The sequence below is a fragment of the Saimiri boliviensis genome, chromosome 11 (genome assembly GCF_048565385.1).
Source record: "Saimiri boliviensis isolate mSaiBol1 chromosome 11, mSaiBol1.pri, whole genome shotgun sequence".
Taxonomy (NCBI): Eukaryota; Metazoa; Chordata; class Mammalia; order Primates; family Cebidae; genus Saimiri; species Saimiri boliviensis.
In genome coordinates this window covers 101,687,266-101,709,755 of record NC_133459.1, presented here as the reverse complement: position 1 = coordinate 101,709,755, position 22,490 = coordinate 101,687,266, and the positions used below count along the sequence as shown (strand labels likewise).

At 54.7% G+C, this 22,490-nt stretch overlaps 1 protein-coding gene across 2 annotated transcripts; it reads left to right on the top strand.

Annotated features, from left to right (window-relative positions):
* The first annotated feature begins 960 nt into the window (after window positions 1-960).
* CSF1 (colony stimulating factor 1) lies at window positions 961-21,233 on the top strand. 2 transcript variants are annotated; one of them, XM_074381288.1, is made up of 9 exons: window positions 961-1,175; window positions 4,363-4,485; window positions 5,717-5,779; window positions 7,576-7,746; window positions 12,130-12,277; window positions 13,436-14,448; window positions 15,035-15,087; window positions 15,412-15,470; window positions 16,315-17,600. In XM_074381288.1, exons 1-8 carry the CDS (start codon window positions 1,137-1,139, stop codon window positions 15,455-15,457), a joined length of 1,656 nt encoding a protein of 551 aa, XP_074237389.1. In that variant the 5' UTR covers window positions 961-1,136; the 3' UTR covers window positions 15,458-15,470; window positions 16,315-17,600. The 2 variants fall into 2 exon arrangements, with proteins under 2 accessions (XP_074237389.1, XP_003933472.1); XM_003933423.4 differs by lacking the exon at window positions 16,315-17,600 and adding an exon at window positions 19,107-21,233 and having other exon boundaries at window positions 964-1,175.
* Window positions 21,234-22,490: the final 1,257 nt, after the last annotated feature.

Here is a 22,490-nt window from a genome sequence, read left to right as displayed (position 1 = left end):
TGAAGAAAGAAAAAGCTCCTGAAGTTGGCATTATAATTAATTGGCTCATCCCACTAGTCCTCACTTAGACTCATTCTCATGTAGAGACAAAACGTGGTTAATCAGCTCAGCAGGTGCATTTCCAAACCACATCCAGGGAAGTCTAGGGCCCAGGCGCAGGACCTTTCCAATCTGAGTTGGATTTTGCCTCCGGGAGGGAGTATGGGTACCAGCCAGCATTTTCATCATCCGCAAGGTCAGGCGCCTTGAAGTGTCTGGTGGCACTCAGGGAAGAGTCCCCCAACTTGCTGTCACAGGACACAGCTGCTCCCTTCCTGGCCATGTAGCTGGCCTCCCTCTCATAATGGGACTAGAGGCTGGGCAGGCTGCTTGGGGGATGCTGGACAGGCTGCTTGCAGAGGAAGATGGGGTCTGCCTGCAAACCTGCTGATTCAGGCTCCACGAAGGAGCTAGTAACGCTGGACTCCTTTCGGCTCTCCGAGAATGGGGTGAGGGCGTCTTCAAAGGATTTCCTTCCCTTCCCAGTACTTTTCCCTGCTCTCAGTCCATTTGCTGCTAGGATTTAGGGATTTTCAGGCCTGGAGGGAAAGTCCCTCGGGACAGTCATAGAGCGCTAGCACAGAGTCATCTGGAGAGCGCAGAAGGAAAGGCTGGGTCCTAGGAAGGCGCGGGGAAGGCAGGGTGGGGACGCGGTGGAGTCTGCGCTCTTTTGCTGAAGGTTTGGAAAGGCAGCGCAGAAGACAGACGGTGACTGGGGAGACTAGAGAGCCGGCGGCGGGTGGGGGTGGGGGTGGGGAGAAGGTGGGGGAGGCTGCTGAGTGGGCCTCTGGAGTATGTGTGTTTGTGTCAGTGCGTGTGTGTGTCTGTCTCAGTCCGTGTGTGTGTCTGCGCTGGCGCCTGACCAGGGTGATTTCCCATAAACCACATGCCCCCACGCTGACTTAAAAGGCTGTGCCGAGGGCTGGCTAGTGAAGTTCGGCCCGAGGAAAGTGAAAGTTTGCCTGGGTCCTCTCCACGCGGGAGCCGCTCTCCGCATCCCTGGACAGCGGCGCGGCCCTCGGCCGGGGCGCCCACTCGGCAGCGGCCAGCGAGCCAGTGAGGGCTACGACGCGCCCGGCCGGGACCCAGCTGTCCGTATGACCGCGTCGGGTGCCGCCGGGCACTGCCCTCCCACGGTAAGCGGCTGCCGCGGCGTGGGGCCCTGGATGGGCTGGGGCGGGGGCTCGGCGGCCAGGTAGGGGGGAGGGGCAGCTTGGAGCTGAAAGCCTGGGAGCACCGGCTACACTGGCTCAGTGTTCCTGCCGCGGAAGAACCGCCTTTGCGCACGGACTGGGCCCCTGGCGCCTGGGCGGAGGCTGGTGGCGTCCCGGCAGCTGCACCCGGGACTGCCGGACTTCCCCGGGAAAGGGAAGGCTGCTCACCCCCATTGCACGGAGGGGAACGCTGAGCCACCCGCAGGCATGAGGCCCCACTCAGCCGGGATGTCCTGCCTCTCTCCCTACCCACTACCACCAAGGCAGAGGTGGAGTGGCTGTGCGCTGAGTGTGTGCCTTCCTCCGTGGGCACCTTCCTCATCGGCCACACACGTGCTTCCAAGGCCCTGCTGAGGAGTGGGTACTTCTGGACGGGGAAAGCTCAGGGGGTCAACCAGCTTATAGAATGCCAGGGCCTTGCTGTTAGAAGGATGGAGAGGGGCAAACCACTGCTTGTTCCAACCCACAGGCAGGTGACTTGGGTGGCTCTTTGGGGGTTGGCGAGGGGGCTGCTGCAACAGCGGCAAACAGCCTCCCTGGGGTTACTTGGGGCTAGCTCAGAATCCCTTTTTCTTGCAAATTCTGGTTTCAGCGGCTGGGGAGATCCTGGGCTTTGTGGCGGTTTGTTGTGCTGGAGGAATGGAGAGAGGGTTTGGTGCTGCAGAGCTGTGGCCAGGGGCGGGGTCTGCTCCTGACTGCTCAGGGGATGCCCTGTCCCAACTGTGTCAGTAGCAGCTGCGGCCATAGAAAGTGAGGGTGGCACTGTGAATGACCAGCCAGTGGGCTCATAATGGGTTTGCTTCTGGGGAGCCCTGGAAGAAAATGAGAGGAGAAACCTGCGGGGGAAAGAGCAGAGAATTATTTGTGGGTAGAGGAGAAAGGGTTGCAGGTGAGGTGGGAGAGAAAGGGAAGAGTGGGTCCACAGGGGACCGTGCCCCACTGAGGGAGGGGAGATAGGGCTGAGAGGGGAAGGAGAAGGGTTAGCCATAGGCAGCGAAGCAAAGCTTCAGGGCTGAAGGGGAGACCATGAGGAAGGAAGAGGACGAGAAGGGGGCTGTGTTTAGACAGGGCAAGTCCAAGGGCCAGTCCTGCCAGCTCTCTCCAGAGGCCTTGCTTCGGGGTAAGATGAAATGGGACAGGATGGGTGGCAGAGGAGGCTGGACAGCTGGGCTGAGGTGTCCTAGCATCTCTGAACCTGCAGTGGCGATTCCTTCAGAGGGCTGCTCCCCAGGCAGAGGTCAGGGCTACGGATGGGAGGAACAGGCAGTCAGAGGACAGCCTGCTCAGCCAGATGCAAGCCAGAGTGTTAATCCCCCCGCTGCCTGTCCAGATCCTCCGGAGGCAGAGCGGAGGCCCCAGGTCCAGGGGGGATCCCCACGGACCACCTTCAAAGTCAGCCTCTCATGTGGTGGCTGCGCTCTCCCCCAACTGATGCCTGAAATGTCACCAAAACCAGACAGCCCTTGGGGCTAAGCATTGCCCTCACCTTGCTATCCTCAAGCATCAGTGTCTGGAAGTGTCTCCAGGGAGGCTGTCTTTCCGAGCAGTCCCTTTCATCCATGCCATTTACTCCAGAGCCTCAGTGGCAGCCAGCCTGGGGCAGATGTACCCTAGTGGCCCAGTTTCATCCAATCATTCCTGAACCTAAGGTTTCTGAGAACCTGGGCCATTGTTCCCACCTAGGGAAACCTCCCCAACTGAGCCTGAAGTCCCCCTAGCCCCCATGACTGTCCTTCCCCTCTTCCACACTTTCCTTCGCTCAGATCAGCCAGAACCTCACAGTCCCTGTGTTGACTGGTATTAAACCAACCTGTGCCTCTTCCTTCCATGCCTCCCATTCCTCTCCTGCTGTCAGCTTCTCCCCATCTTTCAAGGCCTAACTGAGGTCCCTGCTCTCTGCAGTCTCCCCGATAGCCCAGCCAGAGCTGGGCTCTCCTCCTCATAACAGCTGGCCAGCATTTGGACTTTTAGTGATATGTAGCTTAGTACATTGTTGTGGGCTGTTTCATAGCGTCCTTGTATTTTTCCAGTGAGCTACTAATCTGCAGTATTTGTCTCATCATCTGGATTATTGAGGCAAAGCCCATAGTCCAGGAAAGTGTCAAGCCTAACCCCACCCTGCCATCATTTCCCTGAATCTGAGGGCATTAGCTTCCAGGAGGTTTGGGAGCTCTCAGGAGGCAACCTCAAGCTGAAGAAAGCAAGCCCGAGTCCCTCTGCTTTTGGCTAAAGGAAAGACACAGGGCCAGGGACAGGGATGAGACCTCATTTAAGAGGAAGAAGAGAAGAAGGAAGGGGAAAGACAGAGCGTCAGGAGCCAGTCCCATCACTCTGGGGATGAGCAACAACTGGGCCAGGTGGGTGCTTGGAGAGGAGAGGGGTCTCAGAAAACTTCCCTGCCATCATAAGAGGCAGTTGGCTGGAGGAAAAGCCTGATGGTGCTCAAACAGGGTGCCAGGCAAGGGATGGCCCAGAACTGGCACTGGTGCCTCTGATTAATCAGTTGGGCTCATTTTGAAACACACACCCAGGGCTCCAAGAGGTCTCTGGCAAGGGATGAGTTTGATCCCAGTGAGACTGAGTTTGATCCCACAGTTTTTCCAGTGGCAAAGCCAGATCTGCATGAAACCAGGTGGAAGGAAGTACTGAGCCCAGGGGAGCTGTCTCTGGTTTGCCATCTGAAAGCAGGTGCCTGAATGTGAACTTCAGGGCAGTTCAAAAAGTGCTTGGCTCAGTGTTGATGTTGCAGAGATGGAAAAAATGGGTAGATGCGAGTCCTCTCCTCGAGCTTCTTGTGTAATTAAAATTTAAACTAGTAGGCACACCATCTGTGTCACTATTAGTTCAATGTATAGTTAGGTTTGGCTTAACCTGGGAAGGCTTCTTGGAGAAGATGACATTTGGGTTGTTTTCATGGGAGAACAAGGTTGTGCTGTGACTGTTAGAAATCCTGGGAAAGCTGGATTTGGGGGATGCTGTATCCTGGGGTAAGGGGCAGAGTTTGTAGCATTGTAGGTATGAGGCCTTTGTTTTTTCTGCTCTGAGCAGGGCATGGGGCTTAACTGGGGAGAGTGAGAGCTGGGGAGAAATGATACCCTCTCTGTCATAGACATGGCTGGGCTCCCTGCTGTTGTTGGTCTGTCTCCTGGCGAGCAGGAGTATCACCGAGGAGGTGTCGGAGTACTGTAGCCACATGATTGGGAGTGGACACCTGCAGTCTCTGCAGCAGCTGGTGAGTGTGGTCATGCTTTATTCTACCGTCTCTCCACTGGGGAAATGGAGGTAGGAGCCAGGGAGCAGGTCAAAGAGAGGGGTTGCAAGCAGGAACATAAGGCAGTGCAGGACATTGCTTGTGGTTCCCACTAGCTCCACTGGTGAGACCTTCCACCAACCTTCCCAAAGTTAGGACCTCTGGTCTCCCCACCCCTGAAGTCCTCTCTGACTCCCCTGCAGCCAGTGAATGGGGTGGGCTTCCATCTGCTTGCCTGGATTAGTGATTGCCGAGAAACATCAACCACTGACTCTGAAAAGGCTTCTGAGGTCTGCTGTCCCTCAGTGGGATGCCTCCTCTGGGAAGCTAGCCCAGTCAGCCTGCTGTGTCCAGATGTTGCATCCAGCTCCTGGATGCTCATATGTGGCGCCAGTCTGGCATCAGAGCCCCACCCAGATTTGGAGAAGAGGCTCTCGCCTAACTCCCAGCCTTCCACCCTTACTTCCCTGGCTCTTGCCCATAGCCTGAGGCTGGGATGGCCTGCTCATCTGGGCCACGAAGAAGCCCGTATCTTATTCTAATCAGGCTCATAACGTGGTCCAGCCAGGCAGACAGAGGTTGCTGTCATGGCTGCTGTCCTGCTCAGAGAGAATTTACTATCCCTCTGGCCAGCCAGGCAGGGTGGGGCATCACTGGCTAAGGCCAGCTCCAGGGCCTGAGCTTCTGTGGGCTGTGCCTTCTGCCTCTCTTGCCCCAACACTACGTCTCCTGCATGTAGCTGCTATAGCAACCCAAGGGCGACCAAGAGCCCTGCATTCTCTGAGGCTTAAAACACAGAACTACTGCTCTGGGGCTAAAGAGGGCTTTAAGGGCATCCAGCTCCAACCCCTACAGATATTCAACCCCCAGAGCTTATCCAGCCTCTGCTTGAATTCCTGCCATGACAGGGTGCTCACTACCTCCCAGGGAAGATTATGTCCTGTATTCTCCTATAGATATTTCTTTTTTAAAACAAACTGGCATTTGTCAGATTTCCTGGGGCGATAGGTGGAAGGAGGAGACTTGTTTTTCTACAGCCTTCCCCTGGGCATCTGGAAGGCACCGGTCTTCTAGACTCAACTCTGTCTTTCCACATGTGGTTAGCAGGGATGGTGTTGAAACCCTAATCCACCCAGAAGCTAAGGTCCCATTCTGATGAAAGCTGAGTCAAGCTATAGACATCCTGCAATTGCTGGCCTGCTCTCTCTTGCAGATTGACAGCCAGATGGAGACCTCGTGCCAAATTGTCTTTCAGTTTGTAGACCAGGAACAGTTGGTAAGTGATGGCTGTTTACAGAATCCGTGCACCAGCTTGCAGAGGTGTCTCAGGGTGGGGTGTGTGTGGGAGCATGAAAGCAGCAGAATGCCTAGAGCTGGAAAGGGTGAGAGTGTGAGGATCTGTGGGTGCTCAATTCTGGGGTGCTGGGATCCAGGGCTCAAGTCCCCTGCCGTTCCCTTCTCCTGGCCTGGTACGTAACATGTGCTCACTAGGTGCCAAGCACTTTTCTGATTTAGTCCTGACAGTACCACGATGTGGTACACAAACACTGTTTATTACCCACAGAGAGGTGAAGGAGCATAGCTAGCAGGTGGTAGAGGCCTGATGTGAATACAGGCAGGTTGGCTGTAGGGCCTGAGGCAAATCAGTACTTCTTCCAGGTCTCATGCTTCACTTAAGGATGTTACTTCTCCTCACCAGGCCAGTCAGCAGGCAGGGAGGCAATCCAGCCCTTCCTGGACTTGCCCCACACCTAACCAGCCACCAAGTGTTGGTGTTTCTGCCTCCCAGCATCTCTGGATTCTGTCTCCCCAGTCCCCACCTTCACCCCTCAATCAGTTGCTTGGACAATTTCGGGAGCCTCTTAACTGGTCTCCTGGCTTCCAGTTCACTCCTCATCTCACCGCTAGGGGGAATTTTCTGAAACCACAACCTGCTGCCTTTACCTCCCTCTCCCAAAAACATCAGGGCCCCCATCACTCCAGAAGAAAGCCAAGTTTGTCTAGTCTGGGTTACACCAGGCCTAGCCATTCTCCACCACACAAGCCTGTCCATCACCTCCCCACTCCCTGCTCCTTCCTGCCTCTCATCCTTTGCACAAGCTCTTCCCAATGACTCTTACGCCTTTCTAACTGCCCCCTCATCATTTTTCCACATCTATTCATCTTTATGTCTCATACAAAACTGCTGTGGTACCCAGAAGTTGCCCCTGTCTCTGAGCTTGCACACACTGGACCCATATGCACCTCTGTTAGGACTGGAGAACATCTCATGGTCCAAACAATAACCTCAGTATTTTATTCACTCACTCGCTTGCTCTAACACTCATGCCTTAACTAGCATTTTTTAAGGAACCTACTGTACTGGGTGCTGGGGGTAGGGAGCTAAAGCAGAGTCTGTCTTCAAGGCAATCACCAGCTCTTTACGGAGACAAAACACAGAGGTTATTCTTTGGACCGTGAGATAATCTTCAACACCCCTATGTCCCAGAGGATTTGAAGGGGCCATATGGTAAAAGACTTGTGAAAGCAAGCCAAGAGGGGACCAAAAAAAAAAAAAAGATGGGATGGGGGGTTCCCTGGAGTCCACCTTCCCTATGTACATCCATCCTGATGAAACCCTCATATTCTAGAAACCCAGAGAACTCTCTAATCAGAATCCACATTTCCTTCACTCTAGCCCAGGGGTCCCCAAACTTTTTACACAGGGCGCCAGTTCACTGTCCCTCAGACCGTTGGAGGGCCGCCACATACAGTGCTCCTCTCACTGACCACCAATGAAAGAGGTGCCCCTGCCTGAAGTGTGGCGGGGGGCCGGATAAATGGCCTCAGGGGGCCGCATGCGGCCCGCTGGCTGTAGTTTGGGGACCCCTGCTCTAGCCCAATCTCCAATAGTGCTAGATCCCGAAGAGAGAGAGACAGGCAAGCCGAGGGCGGCATTCTCCTTGCTGCTGGTGTGGTGTAGTCCTTCCCCTGGGGGCAGGAGGAAGGCAAGCTGCAGCCTTCCATCTACCTGGGGTTGCGGGTTCCCGGGCCACAGTGGCCAGGCCATAAGCCCAGCTTGCTGTTTTTCAGAAAGATCAGGTATGCTACCTTAAGAAGGCATTTCTCCTGATACAAGACATCATGGAGGACACCATGCGCTTCAGAGACAACACCCCCAATGCCATCGCCGTCGTGCAGCTGCAGGAACTCTCTTTGAGGCTGAACAGCTGCTTTACCACGGATTATGAGGAGCATGACAAGGTAGGAGAGCCCTGGGGCCAAGAGCACTGAGTGAGGGCAGAGGCGGCTGTGGAGGCGCGGCTCCATCCACAGGCACAGAGTACGTTCGCTCACCTCGCCTCACACCATTGCCTGCTCACTCTCATTCATGTGTCATCCCACCAACCTTTACCAGGCAGGAGGCACGAGGCATCATGCTGGATCCTGACGATGTCATTGTGAGCAACAAATACCTGATGTCGCCTCGTGTAGCTTATAGTCAAGTGAGGTTGGCAGCTGTTAAACAAACCATGACACCGGTAAATAGAATTTGCAAACTATAAGGACTGTTCATTCCAACAGCAAGCAGTTATTGAGTGCCTATTGTGTACCAGATACTGTTCTAGACACCAGGAAACAGCCGTGATCAAAACAGACAAAAATTCCTACATTCCTGGAGCTTACATTTGGGGGTGGTGGTAGTGCTGGTGAGACAGTTAACAAAATATACAAGTAAAATATGCAATATGTAACATGGCAGTAACTGCGCTGGAGAAGAGTAAACCAGGGATGAGATGACCCGAAGGAGGTGGAGGAGCCAGCTGGGAACAAGAAGCTTGTAGGGCTCAGGGAGCGCAACGGGAGCTCGGACTTCCATGGAGTCGGGGAAGAAGAGACAAGGAAGGCTTTGCAGGGCTCAGGGAAAGCAGTGGGGAATCTGCATCTTAAACAGCTGTCCCGCTGATGGTTATGACCCTCTTGGATATTCACCTGTAGACCGAAGTGAATGCGGAGGGGCAGGCTCCAGGCGGGAGGGCAGGTGAAGCTGGAGGAGCTAACCCCCAGCAAGTCTTCCAAGAAGACAGACTTCCATGGAGTTGGGGAAACAGAGACAAGGAAGGCTTCTGAGTCTGCAAATATTAATCTGAGCTCTAAAGATGAGTAAGAGTTGAAAGCAACAAGGCTAGAGGAACATTCTGGAACAGGAAAAGCTATGCACAAAGCCGTAAGGTGATCAAACGGGAAAGTGCACATTCAGAGACCCAAAGGGTTATCAGCATGGCCAGGGTATGGGAAGTGAAGGAGCAAGGGGAGAGACGGCAGGAGCCAGGTCATTTGTGGTCTGAGAGGGGTGGGATTTTGTCTTAAGTGTGAGGGAAGCCACTATGAACAGGCACGTGGCTTAATTTCAGGTTCTAAGGCTGACCTGGTTGCTGTGTGGAGGATAAACCATAGGGGGCAGGAAGGGAGGCTGGGAGACCAGCAGAAGGTGGGAGTCTAGGCCGGACATATCTGTGGCTTGGACCAGGGTGGTACAGCGAAGGTGGAGGCAAGTGGACTGGACGTGGGTTTGGGGGCAGAATCAACAAGACTTGGTATGTGCAGTGGATGTGAGAGGCTGAGGGAAAGGAAGAGCCAAGGATAGTTTTTGTCCTGAGCACCTGAATATTCCAATGATGCTGACATGGGGACGATCCGTGGGCAGAGCAGGTTTGAGGCAAGACGGGAGTTCAGTCTGGGGCACAGCGGACGTGAGGTTCTCATGAGATGGTGAGTGGAGACATCGAGCGGGCCACCAGGCATGGGGCCTTGAGTGTGACCGGCGATGCACAGATCTCCGAGGCATAGGCATGTGGCTCCTCTGTGAAGCTGTGGGGCTGGACAGCACTGTCCACTGTGAGAAGAGAAGCAGGCCCAGGAACCCAGCATTTGGAGGGCAGGCGGAGGATGGGGACCCAGCAAGGAGCAGCCTGAAGTTGGGAGAGAAAGAGGGAGAGTGCGGAGTCGGGAGACTGGGTTCTGGCATGGAAAAAGTGATGCGACTCCATAAAGAAGGGTTGAGAACTCAAGCAAGGTGAGGGCTGGAATTGTCCATCGGACTTGGCGATGTATCACAGGTGCTGGACCAGCGTGAATAGAAAGAGAGGAAGTAGAGGCACCACTGTGGAAGAACTTGAATCCCAATGGGGGCAGAAAACGAGATGCAGCTAGAGGGGGTGTGTGATTGAAGGAGAACTTTTTTTTTTTTTTTTTTTTTTTTTTTTGAGACAGGGTCTCATTCTGTCACCCAGGCTGAAGTTCAGAGGCACAATCACGACTCACTGCAGGCTCAGTTGATCCTCTGACCTCAGTCTCCTGAGTAGCTGGGACAACAGGCACACCTCACTATGCCTAGCTATTTTTTGTAGAGATAGTCTTTTGCCGTGTTGCCCAGGCTGATCTCAAACTCCCAGGCTCAAGTAATCTCTCTGCCTTTGCCAAAGTGCTGGGATTATTGATGTGAGCTACTGTGCCTGGCCAGGAAAAAAATTTTAATAATAGAGATATTAAATCTGCAGTTTTCCAACATTAAGATTCCTAAGAATCACTTGGGGAATGTGTTGAAATGTATATTCCCAGGACGCAACCCTAGAGAGTCTGGTACACTGAATTAAGAGAGGCTGTAGGGCTGGCCACAGTGGCTCACGCCTGTAATTCCAGCACTTTGGGAGGCCGAGGCAGGTGGATCACCTGAGGTTCAGAGTTTGAAACCAGTCTGGTCAACATGGTGAAACCCCGTCTCTACTAAAAATACTAAAATTAGCTGGGCATGGTGGCACATGCCTGTAATCCCAGCTACTCAGGAGGCTGAGGCAGGAGAATCGCTTGAACCCAGGAAGTGGAGTTTGCAGTGAGCTGCGAGCGAGACTCTGTCTCAAACAAACAAACAAACAACACCAAAAAAAAAAAAAAACGAAAAAACCCAGAGCGACCCCAGGAATCTGCATCTTAAGCAGCTGTACACTGATGGTTATGATCCTTTGGATAGTCACCCGTAGACAGGTGTGAATGCTGAGGGGCAGGCTCCAGGAGGGAGAGGCAGGTGAAGCTGGAGGAGCTAGCCCCCAGCAAGTCTGCCTAGAAGACGGAGGGAGGGATTTGGAGCTCCTGAGGATGACAGGCACGTCCTCCCTTGAGACAGGTGGGCATCAGGGAGGGCTTTCTGTCAGAGGACTCCTGTGTTCTCTGAAGTATGTGGTGAGCTGGGAGGGAGGCAGGTTTATGAAGAAAGAGGCAAGAACGCCATCTCACCTTCCTCACAGCAGCCCTGGGGAGAGCCTGGCAGAAGTTACTGTTGTGAATTCACAGATGAGAAAGTTAGCCAAAACTGGCTAGTTTATTTGGTCACTGGCACCTGGCTGGTGAGTGATGGAGCTGAGCCCAGTCTTGTCATTCATACATCTATCTGGTGAACGTTTCTTAAGGGCCGACTGTGCACATGCCAGGGGTATGCGGTGATGCCTTCAAGGACTTCACAGCCTAGTGAAGCCTATGGTTCTCCCCTGTGAAGCTCAGTTTAAGGGAACACTTGGTATTTGTGATTCTGTGGCAGCTAGGCCCTGGATGAAGCTGTGGGCATGGGTGGCATGGCCTGGTATGAAAGGTGAGGTGGGCCTGGGAGTGAGCCCTCAGGGATGGCGGCATGTGGACATCAGGAGAAGGGGAGCTTGGTAAGGAGACTAAAGGAGCAGCTTGAGAGGTGGGAGAAGCCCCAGGATGGTGCAGCTTCTCAGAGCTCCGGTGAGTGTAGGAAGCCTGGGTCTCTTGGGCAGCACAGAAGGGCTGGGACCTCCTCAGCCCTCCCTCCAAGACACACCAATGCCAGCAAAGGACCCACATCCCTGGTGGCTGCCGTGTTTCCTTCACCACACTACAGCTAGATGATTTGTCTCAAACTCAACTCTTATCATGCCACCGCCCACCTCCCTAACACCCCTTCAGGTGTTTTCCCTTTGCTCTGTGGACAATACGAAAATATCTGGGCTTGGCCCATGAGGCCCTCGAGACCTGCCCTTGCTAACTTCTCGCCACTTAAATCTCTTGTCACGCTCCTCCGTGGTGGCACTGTTGCAGCCGTGACAGCTTTCTCCTGCTCTGTGGACTTTTCCTGCACTTTCTTGCCTCAGGACTCTGCACATTCAGCTCTTGCAGGCTGGACAGCTGTCTCCAATCCCATCTCTTTCTTGCTCATCTTGTAGTTGATTCCTCGGGGAAATTCTCCCTGGACCTGTTTAGTTCCCCTTGTTGCACACCATCGGATGGCCCAGTACTTTTTCACAGGACTCACTGCACTTGTAAGAATGTGTTTAGTCCCTGCTGGACTCAGTGTCCAACTCAGCCAGGAACCGCCTCTCTTGTTCATTGCATGATTCCCAGGTAATTACCGTATGCCTGCATAAACATGTGTTGAATGGGTCTGTGAATGAACGACATCTCTCATAACCTCAGGACTTCATCTGCTGCAAACAGAAAAGGGGGTGGGGGGGAGGAAACAGAAGGGAAAAAGAAGACAGATGTGAGAAAGGCCAAGGGAATTTGGCAGACAAGCTGGAGACATGGGGCCAATGGTCATGCTCACGAAAGGGGTTCCTGATCTCTTTCCAGGCCTGCGTCCGAACTTTCTATGAGACACCTCTCCAGTTGCTGGAGAAGGTCAGGAATGTCTTTAATGAAATAAAGAATCTCCTTGACGAGGACTGGAATATTTTCAGCAAGAACTGCAACGACAGCTTTGCTGAATGCTTCAGCCAAGGTAAGCATGGAAGGCGCCGGCAAGTGTGTGGGGGTGGTGCATATGGGACGGGGACTGGGAGGCGAGATGTGAAGCTGGGGGGACCCCTGGGGAGGCAGCCTGGCTTCTACTCGTGTTCCTGTGTGCATGAATGTGCTTGTTCCGTATACATATGTGGCTTCATGTACCTCTGGTCCTGGGCACATGTCTTTTCTGGCATGTGTGTGCATGTACGCCTACAATATGTCTGCATGTGGCGGTGTCAAGAAGGAGCATGCTGGTGCCTTGAGATTAGGGAGTGGAAATGGGAGCCTGTCTCAGGAGCCCTGTAGGGATGGAAGCTTTCCCCACTGGTTCTGCAGGCTGACTGAACGTGTGGGGGGTTCTATGGAGACAGCTGACACCCATGTGGGAGTCAGGGCCCTTGCACCAGGAGCTCTGCTGAGAATCACCAGGACACCCTGGCTCCAGAAGTCCCCAGGATGCCTTGGGCATTCCCTCAAGGGACAAAGCTGGATTTGAAGTCTGAGCATCATTCGAACTCCCAGGGCTGGCTCAGCTGCATACATGTGTACACTGCGTGTCCTCGTCTCTGCGTCCCACACCATGTGTGCCCTTCTACCTTCAACCTTGCTTCCCAAGGCAGGATCTAGGGCCCTACAACCTGCCAGTGGCCAAGTCCAGTCTCGTTGCTTCAATCCCAAGGCCTCAAGCCTTGGCTGCATTCTAGCCCCAGCCCATTCCTGCTTGTGGCTATGGCTGTGTGGCTCCTGGTTATGCATGACACCAGTGTCTTTGGGGCTTGAGGTTGTCTTGTGTTGATCCGGAAGGCAACTGTTCAACTTCCTGGCCGGGCCGCTGCTCACCCCTAGCTTGCCCTGTGGCCAGCAGGAACCCCGACGTGGTCTCTTCTCTTGTCTTCCTTCTCCCCCACCCCAGCGTGTGCATCTCAATCCTGCTCCTTGTCTCTGCCCATGAGACCCTGCATACGGCACCTTCCCTGTGTTGTGAGCACCCACTCTAGTCCCAACCTCTTCTCAGCCCAAGGGCTGAGCTAGGAGATGAGGCTCCCCAGACTCATATCCCCCTCTTGCCTCTCCTCTGGGAAAGCTGTGCTGGATGCTAGTGACTCTATCTTCTCCCCATCTTTCTCTCTCCCTCTCTCTATGGTTCTTTCAGATGTGGTGACCGAGCCCGATTGCAACTGCCTGTACCCCAAAGCCATCCCTAGCAGTGACCCGGCCTCTGTCTCCCCTCATCAGCCCCTCGCCCCCTCAACGGCCCCTGTGGCTGGCTTGACCTGGGATGCCTCTGAGGGTAGCTCCCATTTGCCTGGTGAGCAGCCCCTGCACACGGTGGACTCAGACAGTGCCAAGGAGCGACAACCCAGGAACACCTGCCAGAGCCTTGAGCCGCCAGAGACCCCAGTTGTCAAGGACGGGACCATCAGTGGCTCACCACAGCCTGATCCCTCTGTCAGGGCCTTCAACCCTGGGATGGAGGATATTCTTGACTCTGCATTGGATCCTAACTGGGCCCCAGAAGAAGCCTCTGGAGAGGCCAGTGAGAGTCCCGTCCCCCAAGGGACAGAGCTTTCCCCCTCCAGGCCAGGAGGAGGCAGCATGCAGGCAGAGCCCTCCAGACTCAGCAACTTCTCAGCATCTTCTCCAATTCCTGCATCAGCGAACGGCCAACAGCTGGCAGATGTAACTGGTACCGCCTTGCCCAGAGTGGAGCCCGTGAGGCCCACTGATCAGGACTGGAATCACACCCCCCAGAAGACAGACCGTCCATCTTCCCTGCTCAGAGACCCCCGGGAGCCAGGCTCTCCCAGGATTTCATCACCACACCCCCAAGGCTCCAGCAACCCCTTCACCCTCTCTGCTCAGCCACGGCTTTCCAGAAAACACCCCTGGGGCAGCGTGCTGTCCCTTAAGGGGCTGGAGAGCAGGAGGAGCACCAGGGATCGGAGGAGCCCAGCAGAGCTGGAAGGAGGACCAGCAAGTGACAGGGCAGCCAGGCCCCTGGCCCATTTTAACTCCGTTCCTTTGACTGACACAGGCCATGAGAGTCAGCCCAAGGAATTTGCCAGCCTGCAGCTCCTGAAGTCTGTCTTCGGCCTGCTGGTGCCCAGCGTCACCTTGGTCTTGCTGGCTGTCGGCAGCTTCTTGTTCTACAGGCGGAGGCGACGGGTGAGCAGATCTCCAGGAGGAAGAAAAGGCGGTCCCTTAGGGCAGGGGCCGAGCCTGGTGGGGGTGCTGGTGGGGGGACAGCTCGGGTGTGGCCTGGGCTCTTCAGATGCAGAGAGATAGGGGCTGGCTCAGCAGAGAGGATGAGAGGTGGGAATGGAGGGCTGCTTTGAAGATTGGGAAGGCTAAGCTACAAGGTCAACGGGAAGGGACTGGAGCAGCAGGGAGTGGGAGAGAATATTCTTGGGCTGACAGCAGGATGACAACCAGACAGTCAGGAAGCTGGGGGAGGAGAGCAATGCTGTGTGACTGTGTCAGGGTGGGCCCAGAGGAGGAGTTCTGCAGAGCCTGGGGCAGGAGGACCCAGAGGAAACAGCCTACAAGGGCGTGGGGAGAGGAGAGGGGGCACCATCAGCAGAGAGACCTCACAAATCTCCCTTGGGCCTCTGACTGATCCCCACTTTCAGGTAGCTGGGAGGACTCTTGCAACTCTCTCATTAATACCTGGGGCAGCCCTTGCTGGGGATAGGGCCACCCCCATCTCCATTCTTCCCCAACTCCTCAGTGAGATGCTCTTTGCTGTCCTCAGAGCCGTCTAGAGCCTCAGAGAGTGGATTCTCCCTTGGAGCAGCCAGAGGGCAGGTGAGAGCTTGCGGTGGGGTTCTGGGAAGCACTGGGGACCTGGCTTGGGATCTGTTTCCCCTCTCGGTGGTGGTGGGGCTCTCCCACTGGCTCTGAGGAAACGGAGATATGGAACAGGATGTGGGTAGAGAAGAAGGGCTCCCTCCTTTCACAGATATCTGGGCTTTTTCCTGATTTCTCCTTGGAGTTAGGCAGTTCTGGGTCTTTTCAATCTGAGAGGGCCTAGAGCATGTGTGGGTCTTAGGGGTAAACTACAGGGTCGCGGGTTCCCTTACTCCCCTGCTTCTGCTGATGTCTAATGCCAGACCTGTGCTCTGCCTGCAGCCCCCTGACTCAGGATGAAGACAGACAGGTGGAACTGCCGGTGTAGAGAGAGCTCTAAGGTAAGATTCTGATTTTGATCTCCACTCCTAAAACTTAGCTATACCCTGTTCCAGTCACCCTCACCTGCTGGTGACACCAATTCCCCTGAGGTCCCCACATGGGCTCCCTTTCCTCTGGGCAATCCAGTTCCCTTTCCAGCTAGGTCCAGCCACCTCTCCTTTCCTGGCCCTCAGCTATTCCTCTGCCTCTCCATTCCATCCGCCCCGCTGAGGACAGAGACTGTTACCTCTGCACTGGGCTTCTGGTGTTACTTCCACCTTTAACCCCAGAGCAACCACACCCCGCTTCTTCAAATGTGGCTTTTATGAGGTTTTTACCCTCCTGGGGAATCTTCAGTAGCTCTGCATGGCAGCCACTGCAAGCCCTATGTTCTTAGCTTGGCTGCCAGGCCCCTCTGACAGCAGCGGCTTGCCAGGTCACTCCCCCATCTGGCCCTCCTCCCAAGCCAAGGTCAGTCCTGCTTCCTTGCTTTTAGGACCATGTTGAAATAGAACTTGAATCTTGGAAGGGCTCTCAGGGGTCATTTGGCCCTGGGTTCCACCCCAAAGGGGCTGCCCCTCTCCATGTCCCCAACAAGGAGCCAGCCAGCTGCCTGTCACACACTCCCAGTTCCAGGGCAGCTCCGTGCTAGCCACGGCCCATGCCATCTTCCAGTCAGACTGGGAGAAACACCTTCCTGATTCGAGGCAAAGCTGGCTTCCCTGCCCGTCTCCATACTGGTCTTCCCTCCTTGCCATGAAAGCCCTCAGATATTTAAGTCAGGTGTCCGTGTCCCCTTTGAGAATTCTCAAAGCTAAGTGTAGCCAAGTCCCTCAAACGTTCCTTATATGATATGGTTTTCAGACCCCTCACCATCCTGGACACACTCGTTTGTCAATGTCCCTCTGAAAATGTGGCGCCCAGCCCTGGACACAGTACTCCAGATGTTGTCTGACCAGCTCAGAGTACAGTGGGACTCTTACCTTCCTTGATATGGACAGTATTCTTCTATTCGTGCAGATTAACATTGCATTAGTTTTTTTTTTTTTTTTTTTTAACAACTGCATCATACTGTTATATGATGAGCTTGCAGTCTATTAAAACCCCTAGTTTGATTTCCCATACATCTCTGTCAAGCCAGACCTTCTCTACCCTGTACTTGGACAACTTAACTTTTTTAACCAAAGTGCAGTTTATTTCACCTTTGTTAAAGCCACCTTGTTGGTTTCTGCCATCACCCGAGCCTACTGAAGCTGTTTGAAATCCTAGTTCGGTCATCTTCGTAACCATCCCAACTGTGGCTCCTGCACATTGATGAGTGGCTGCCGTTCTCCTTGCCCATGTTGTTGATGTAGCTGTGACCCTACTGTTCCTCACCCCTGGCCCCCGACCCTAGCTGGCCCACATCTTCCCCCTCCCACCCAAGCCCACAGCCACCCAACAGGAAGCCTTCCTGGCTTCTCCACAACTTTTGACTGTTCCTTTCAGTCATGCCCCTCCTGCCCTTTTGTATTTGGCTAATAGTATATTAATTTGCACTTACTTGGATGTTGTGTTCATATTTTTTTAAATCTTATTTTATGTGTGTATGTACATTCCACATCCCTAAGATTGTAAGCCTCTTGAGGGCAGGGACCATCTTCTGCTTTTTTTGTGTTTCTTTGTCCATCCTGGGTTCTACTACAGAGAAGGCCTCTCCATATTTGCCAAACATGCCATAAATATGGACTGAGTGCTTCGGGGCTGACTCACGGACCCACCCTAGCCAGCTGTCTCTAACTGACCAGTCTAGATGACCAGTTAACCAGCTAACTGACTGACCCTGGCTGACTGGTTGACCAGCTGGCTGGGTGACTGACTAACCAAGCAACCATCTGGTAACTGCCTAACTGCCCAGCTGTTGCTTGGGGAGCCCATTGACCAACCGACTGGCTGATTGCCTGACTGACTGGTTGGTTGGCCGACTAGCTGGGGTGATCCATTCAAGTTTCCAGTCACAACCTTTACCAAGTGCAAGCCGGTGCCACAGGGCTCCCCCATGTGTGGAGTGACAGGTCTGGGCCCCTTCTAGAGAGACAGGGAATTAGGCAAATGCTCAAAACCAGGGAACCTATTTAGACAAGAGCCAGCAGTAACAACATATCTGGAATCCTGGGGTCTGCCTTGTCGGTGGGGTGGGCTAAGATGGGTGAGGGGGTCAGCTGGGGCACTGGAAAGACTGTGAAATGACCCAGGCCTCCTCAGAACTGGTGGCTGGTGGCTCAGTGCCACACTACCCTCCCCACTGGTCGCCAGCCCCCCAGACCCCCCGCCATGGTCTCGGCTCTCGGCCCCAACCCTCTACCCCCCCCACCCTCCTTTCCCCACTTGCTTATTCTCAGGTCTGTCCCAAGTTTTCCCGGTTTTCTCCTCAATATTTCACTTGGCGAGGGAACATAGGGCAGGGGCTACATCCAGACCCCACTTGGCCCAGCAGGTCCAGCCCGGACGTTGTCTCCAGGCCAGGCACCAGTGGTCTTGGAGAGATTGCGTGCCAGCCGCTAGACTGACTGCTGCCCTGAGGAGAGAAGTGAGAGTGGGAAGCATAGAGGCAGAGACTGAGATAGGGACTTGGAGCCACAGAAAATGCAGACAGCAGCCCCTCATCCCTAAGCAGCTAGGAGATGGGGCAGCAGGCTGGAACTTGCCCCCCAGGCCCTTCTCTCCTCCTGGACCTTAGCAGGGCCTCTGTCCTGACTGTACCCAGGATGGCTCATGTCCAGGTTATGGTTCCCCTTCTTGCCCTCCAGAGCATGGGAATGGGCGGGGAGCCAGAGGCTGTGGTTCCATCTTTCCTCCTTACCCAGTATGGCCTATGGATGTTGGGAGGGAGGCTCCACACAAGGTCCGAAGTCAAAAACTGTTGGATGGCATCCAGGGGATTTCTGCTCTGGGAACAAAGCGTCCTGAGGATGCTGGGCAAGAGGACAAGGATGGGTGTGGAGGGGGAGAGGACAAAGCCCTGACTCCCATGGGTGATGCAGGAGGCAAAGCCCTCGGCCCATCCAGGAGGGGCTGGGTTGCTTAGGGGTCAGCATGCCAAATGGCAGTGTGGGAATTTCCTTGTCCCAGCACTATCTCTAGACTTTTCCTCTCTGGCCCTGTTCTTCCTCTTCAACTAGCTCTGCCCTATTGTCTTGGACATCATCTGTGATGCTCCTCTCTGACGAATGGTGTGGAGGTAGAAATGAAAGATTCTTCTTTGCTGGTGTTAGCAGGAATAACCCTTTGCTCACTGGACCAAAGCCAATGAGACGACTGCCTGAGGAGGGTCCGAGTGCCCCATGCCTCCCTGCCACAGCTCTCTTCTTGAGCAGTAACCCTCTTCCCAGCCCTGCCCAGACCGCTCCCGGGGCTCCGTTATCTTCCACTGGGGGCCTCTGGTTCCCCAGGAGGAGGTAGGAGGTGAGGCCAGTCTGGCCAGAGGCCTGGGCTGGTGCCAGAGAAAGCCGCCTGGTCTCTCTGTGGCGTCTGGAAAGGCCAGGGCAGGGAGGAAAGGAAGTCCCGCCTGCAGCACCGCCAGGAGCCCACAGGAATGCCACACCTCCCAACCCGTGTCCTCAGTGACCCTCCCCGCACTCCCACTCTGCTGACTCGCCTTTCTTTCTCTCCCACAGCTGGACGCACAGGACAGTCTCTCCATGGGAGGAGACATTACGGGGCGTCCACCGCCACCCCTCCTCGGCCATCCTCCTGGAATGTGGTCTGCCCTCCATCAGAGCTCCAGCCTGCCAGGACTGGACCACAGCAGCCAGGCCAGGGCCCCTCTGCCTCAACCTGCAGACCCTTGACTGAGTGAGAGAGGCCGGAGGGTGCTCCCCATGCTGCCAGTATTTATTGTGGGCCCTGGAGGCTCCCATGGGCTTGAGCCGGCGGGTCTGGCTCAGGACCCTCTTCTCTCAGGGGTCGCACCCTCCTCTCACTCCCCTGTAGGCCAGCACCTGGGCTAGGGACCCACCAGTCTGTGGCTTGTGGGAGAGCATGGTGGATGCGGAGGAGTGGAAGAACCCTGCACCCAGAGGGCCCGCCTAGTGCCAAGGGATCCCGGCCTGGACAGGCAGGAACCTGTCTCCAGAGAGAGGATTCCGAAGTTTGTGGGGCGGGACGCGTCGGCCTGATTTCCCGTAAAGGTGTGCAGCCTGAGAGACGGGAAGAGGAGGCCTCTGGACCTGCTGGTCTGCACTGACAGCCTGAGGGGTCTACACCCTCAGCTCACCTAAGTGCCCTGTATTGGTTGCCAGGCGCAGAGGGGAGGCCAGCCCTGCCCTCAGGACCTGCCTGACCTGCCAAAGATGCCAAGAGGGGGATCAAGCCCTGGTCTCTGCATCTCCTCCCTCCAGCACCTGCCAGAGCTTCTCTGGGAGGCCAAGCAGAGGCCCCCCTCATGAAGGAAGCCATTGCACTGTGAACACTGAACCTGCCTGCTGAAGCCTGCCCCCATCTATCCATGAGCCAGCATCCATCCATCCTGCACACCCCAGCCTCTTCCCAGTCTCCGGCACTGAGCTGGTCTCACCAGTCGACTGGGAGAGCCCCTCCGCCCTGACCTTCTCCTGGCCTGGCCTTTGACTCCCCGGGGTGGAGTGGGGTGGGACAGCGCCTGGGCTGCCAGCCAGAGCCAGTCTCCAGGCTGTGTTGTTTGCCCAGGTTTCTGCATCTTGCACTTTGACATTCCCAAGAGGGAAGGGACTAGTGGGAGGGGAGGGCACCGACAGGGAGGCTGCGGGTGAGTGCTGACTGAAGATGGCCTTTGAAATACAGGTATACCCCTGAGGCCGGGGAGGGTCTGCACTCCCAGCCCGGGGTCCTTTCCTGCTGCCGACAGGAGCCTGGGGCCGAGCAGGTGGTCCCCGTCAGGAGCCCTGGGGCTGGGCTGCACCCCCGCCCTACCTGCATGGCACCCAATCTTCTTCTCGCCCTTCTTGCTTCCTGACCTCGGTGGGCAGTGATGACCTCCAGCCCTCATCCAGCCCCTCTACCATCACCTCTAACCAGGAAAGCCAGGGTGGGAGAGGAACCAGGAGATCCAGGCCTCAGCTTCCAGTGCTTGGAGGGCCTCCACTTCGTGGCCAGCCCATGGTGGTGGCTCTGAGATCTAGCCAACCGGCGACAGGGCTGCCAGTTGGCCCTTGGTTGCTTCGTACTGCTGTGTGCCTTCTCTCCTGCTGCCCTGGGCCCTCCACTGAGAGACCCTGCCCTACCTGGGCATGCCACCGGGCCCATGACCTTCCCTTCCTGCCCAGGAAAGTGAGGGTCTTCTGGCCCCACCTCCCCTGCCCTGATGCTGACAACTGAGGGAAGGCAGTAAACTTGCACACGTGGGGCTTAGCCTTCTCGTCACAGCCTCTATATTTGATGCTAGAAAACACGTATTTTTAAATGGAAGAAAAAAAAAAAACAAAAAAACAAAAAAAGGCACTCCTCCCTCATCCCTCTACCTTAAACGTATAATATTTTAAAGGCCAAAAAAGCAATCCAACCCATTGCAGAAGCCCTTTGTTTGCTCTTGGTGGTATCAGAGAACGGGGAGCCCCAGAGCCACCTCTGGTGTCTCCCCAGGCTACCTGCTCAGGAACCCATTCTGTTCTCTGAGAAGCCAAGAGGCGACATTGGCTCACGTACTGTGAGATTTTGTTTTTATACTTGGAAGTGGTGAATTATTTTATATAAAGTCATTTAAATATCTATTTAAAAAAATAGAAAGCTGCTTATATATTTAATAATAAAAGAAGTGCACAAGCTGCCATGTGAGTCATTGGAAAAGTTGCTTTTGGGGTGTGGGTGGCAAAAATCAGGGTGGGTAGGCAGCAGTTGCTGGATGAACCCCAGCTCAGAGAGCCTAATTCCACAGTACACAGGGGCGGAGGATTATCTCCAAGTATCAGTCTGGTTACCAAAACCTCCTGTATTATTGCTGTCCCAAACACATCCATCTGCATATCTGCTCCTAGGAAAACGGGCAGGAAGTGGCCAAACCTCAGGCCTGGTCGCCAACCCCTGCTCTAGCCTAGCCTAGCCCAGCTGGTTGGGCTCTGTCCAAGGGACCCCGGGTCCTGCAAGGATAAGGGTCCTTGACTGCTGAGCCCTGCTGGCCAGGGCAGAGGGAGCTGGCTAGGTCCTTGCAGGCTCTGAGATGAATGAGTCCTGTCTCCAGGCTGGGAAGTGAATGTGGCTAGCTAGCCAGGAGTCTGTGTGAGGGCCCTTGTTAGGGCTCGACCTTCCTACTGGAGCTGGAGAGGAGACTGAGGATGTGGCTTGTCCATGGGGAGAGGGGTGTTAGGACCGGCCAGAGCAGTTGAAGGCCCGAACACACATCCCGGGGAAAGCTATGAGAAGCGGGGCCTCCCCATCCCTGAGGGTGTGGTGGACAGCTTCAGATCAGTGGTTCCCAACACTGGCTTACCACATCATCGCCTGGGTTATTTAAAAAAAAAAATACTGATCCCCAACCCCCATCCCAGATCAACAAAATCAGACTCTTAGGAGTGAGGTTCAGGCACCAGGCATCAGAACCTTTTTATTTTTTATTTTTGAGACAGAATTGCTCTGTCACCAGGCTGGAGTGCAGTGATGTGATCTTGGCTCACTGGAACCTCCACCTCCCAGGTTCAAGTAATTCCCTATCTCAGCCTCCTGAGTAGCTGGGACTATAGGCATGTGCCACCATGCCCTGCTAACTTTTTTGTTTTTTAGTAGAGATGGGGTTTCAGCATGTTGGCCAGGATGATCTGACTCTCCTGACCTCATGATCAGCCTGCCTCAGCCTCTCAAAGTGTTGAGATTACAGCCACGAGCCACCGTGCCCAACCCAGAACTTTAAAAAAACATCTCAAGTGATTCAAATGTGATCCAGGGTAAGAAGTATCTATAACTGTACTGTCAGGTAGAACAGCTATTCAAGTTTAAATTCATTAGAATGAAGTAAAAGTAAACATTCAGTTCCTTAGCTACACTATCCACGTTTCAAGGCCTCAGTAACTACATGTGGCTCCCATGCTAGA

What these genes read in the sequence shown, in the direction of transcription:
- CSF1 (XM_003933423.4), top strand. Translation starts at nt 1,137, where the DNA reads ATGACCGCGTCGGGTGCCGCCGGGCACTGCCCTCCCACG. An exon ending in CCGGGCACTGCCCTCCCACG is followed by an intron (nt 1,176 to 4,362) that starts GTAAGCGGCTGC and finishes TCTCTGTCATAG; the next exon opens with ACATGGCTGGGCTCCCTGCT. An exon ending in TTGTAGACCAGGAACAGTTG is followed by an intron (nt 5,780 to 7,575) that starts GTAAGTGATGGC and finishes GCTGTTTTTCAG; the next exon opens with AAAGATCAGGTATGCTACCT.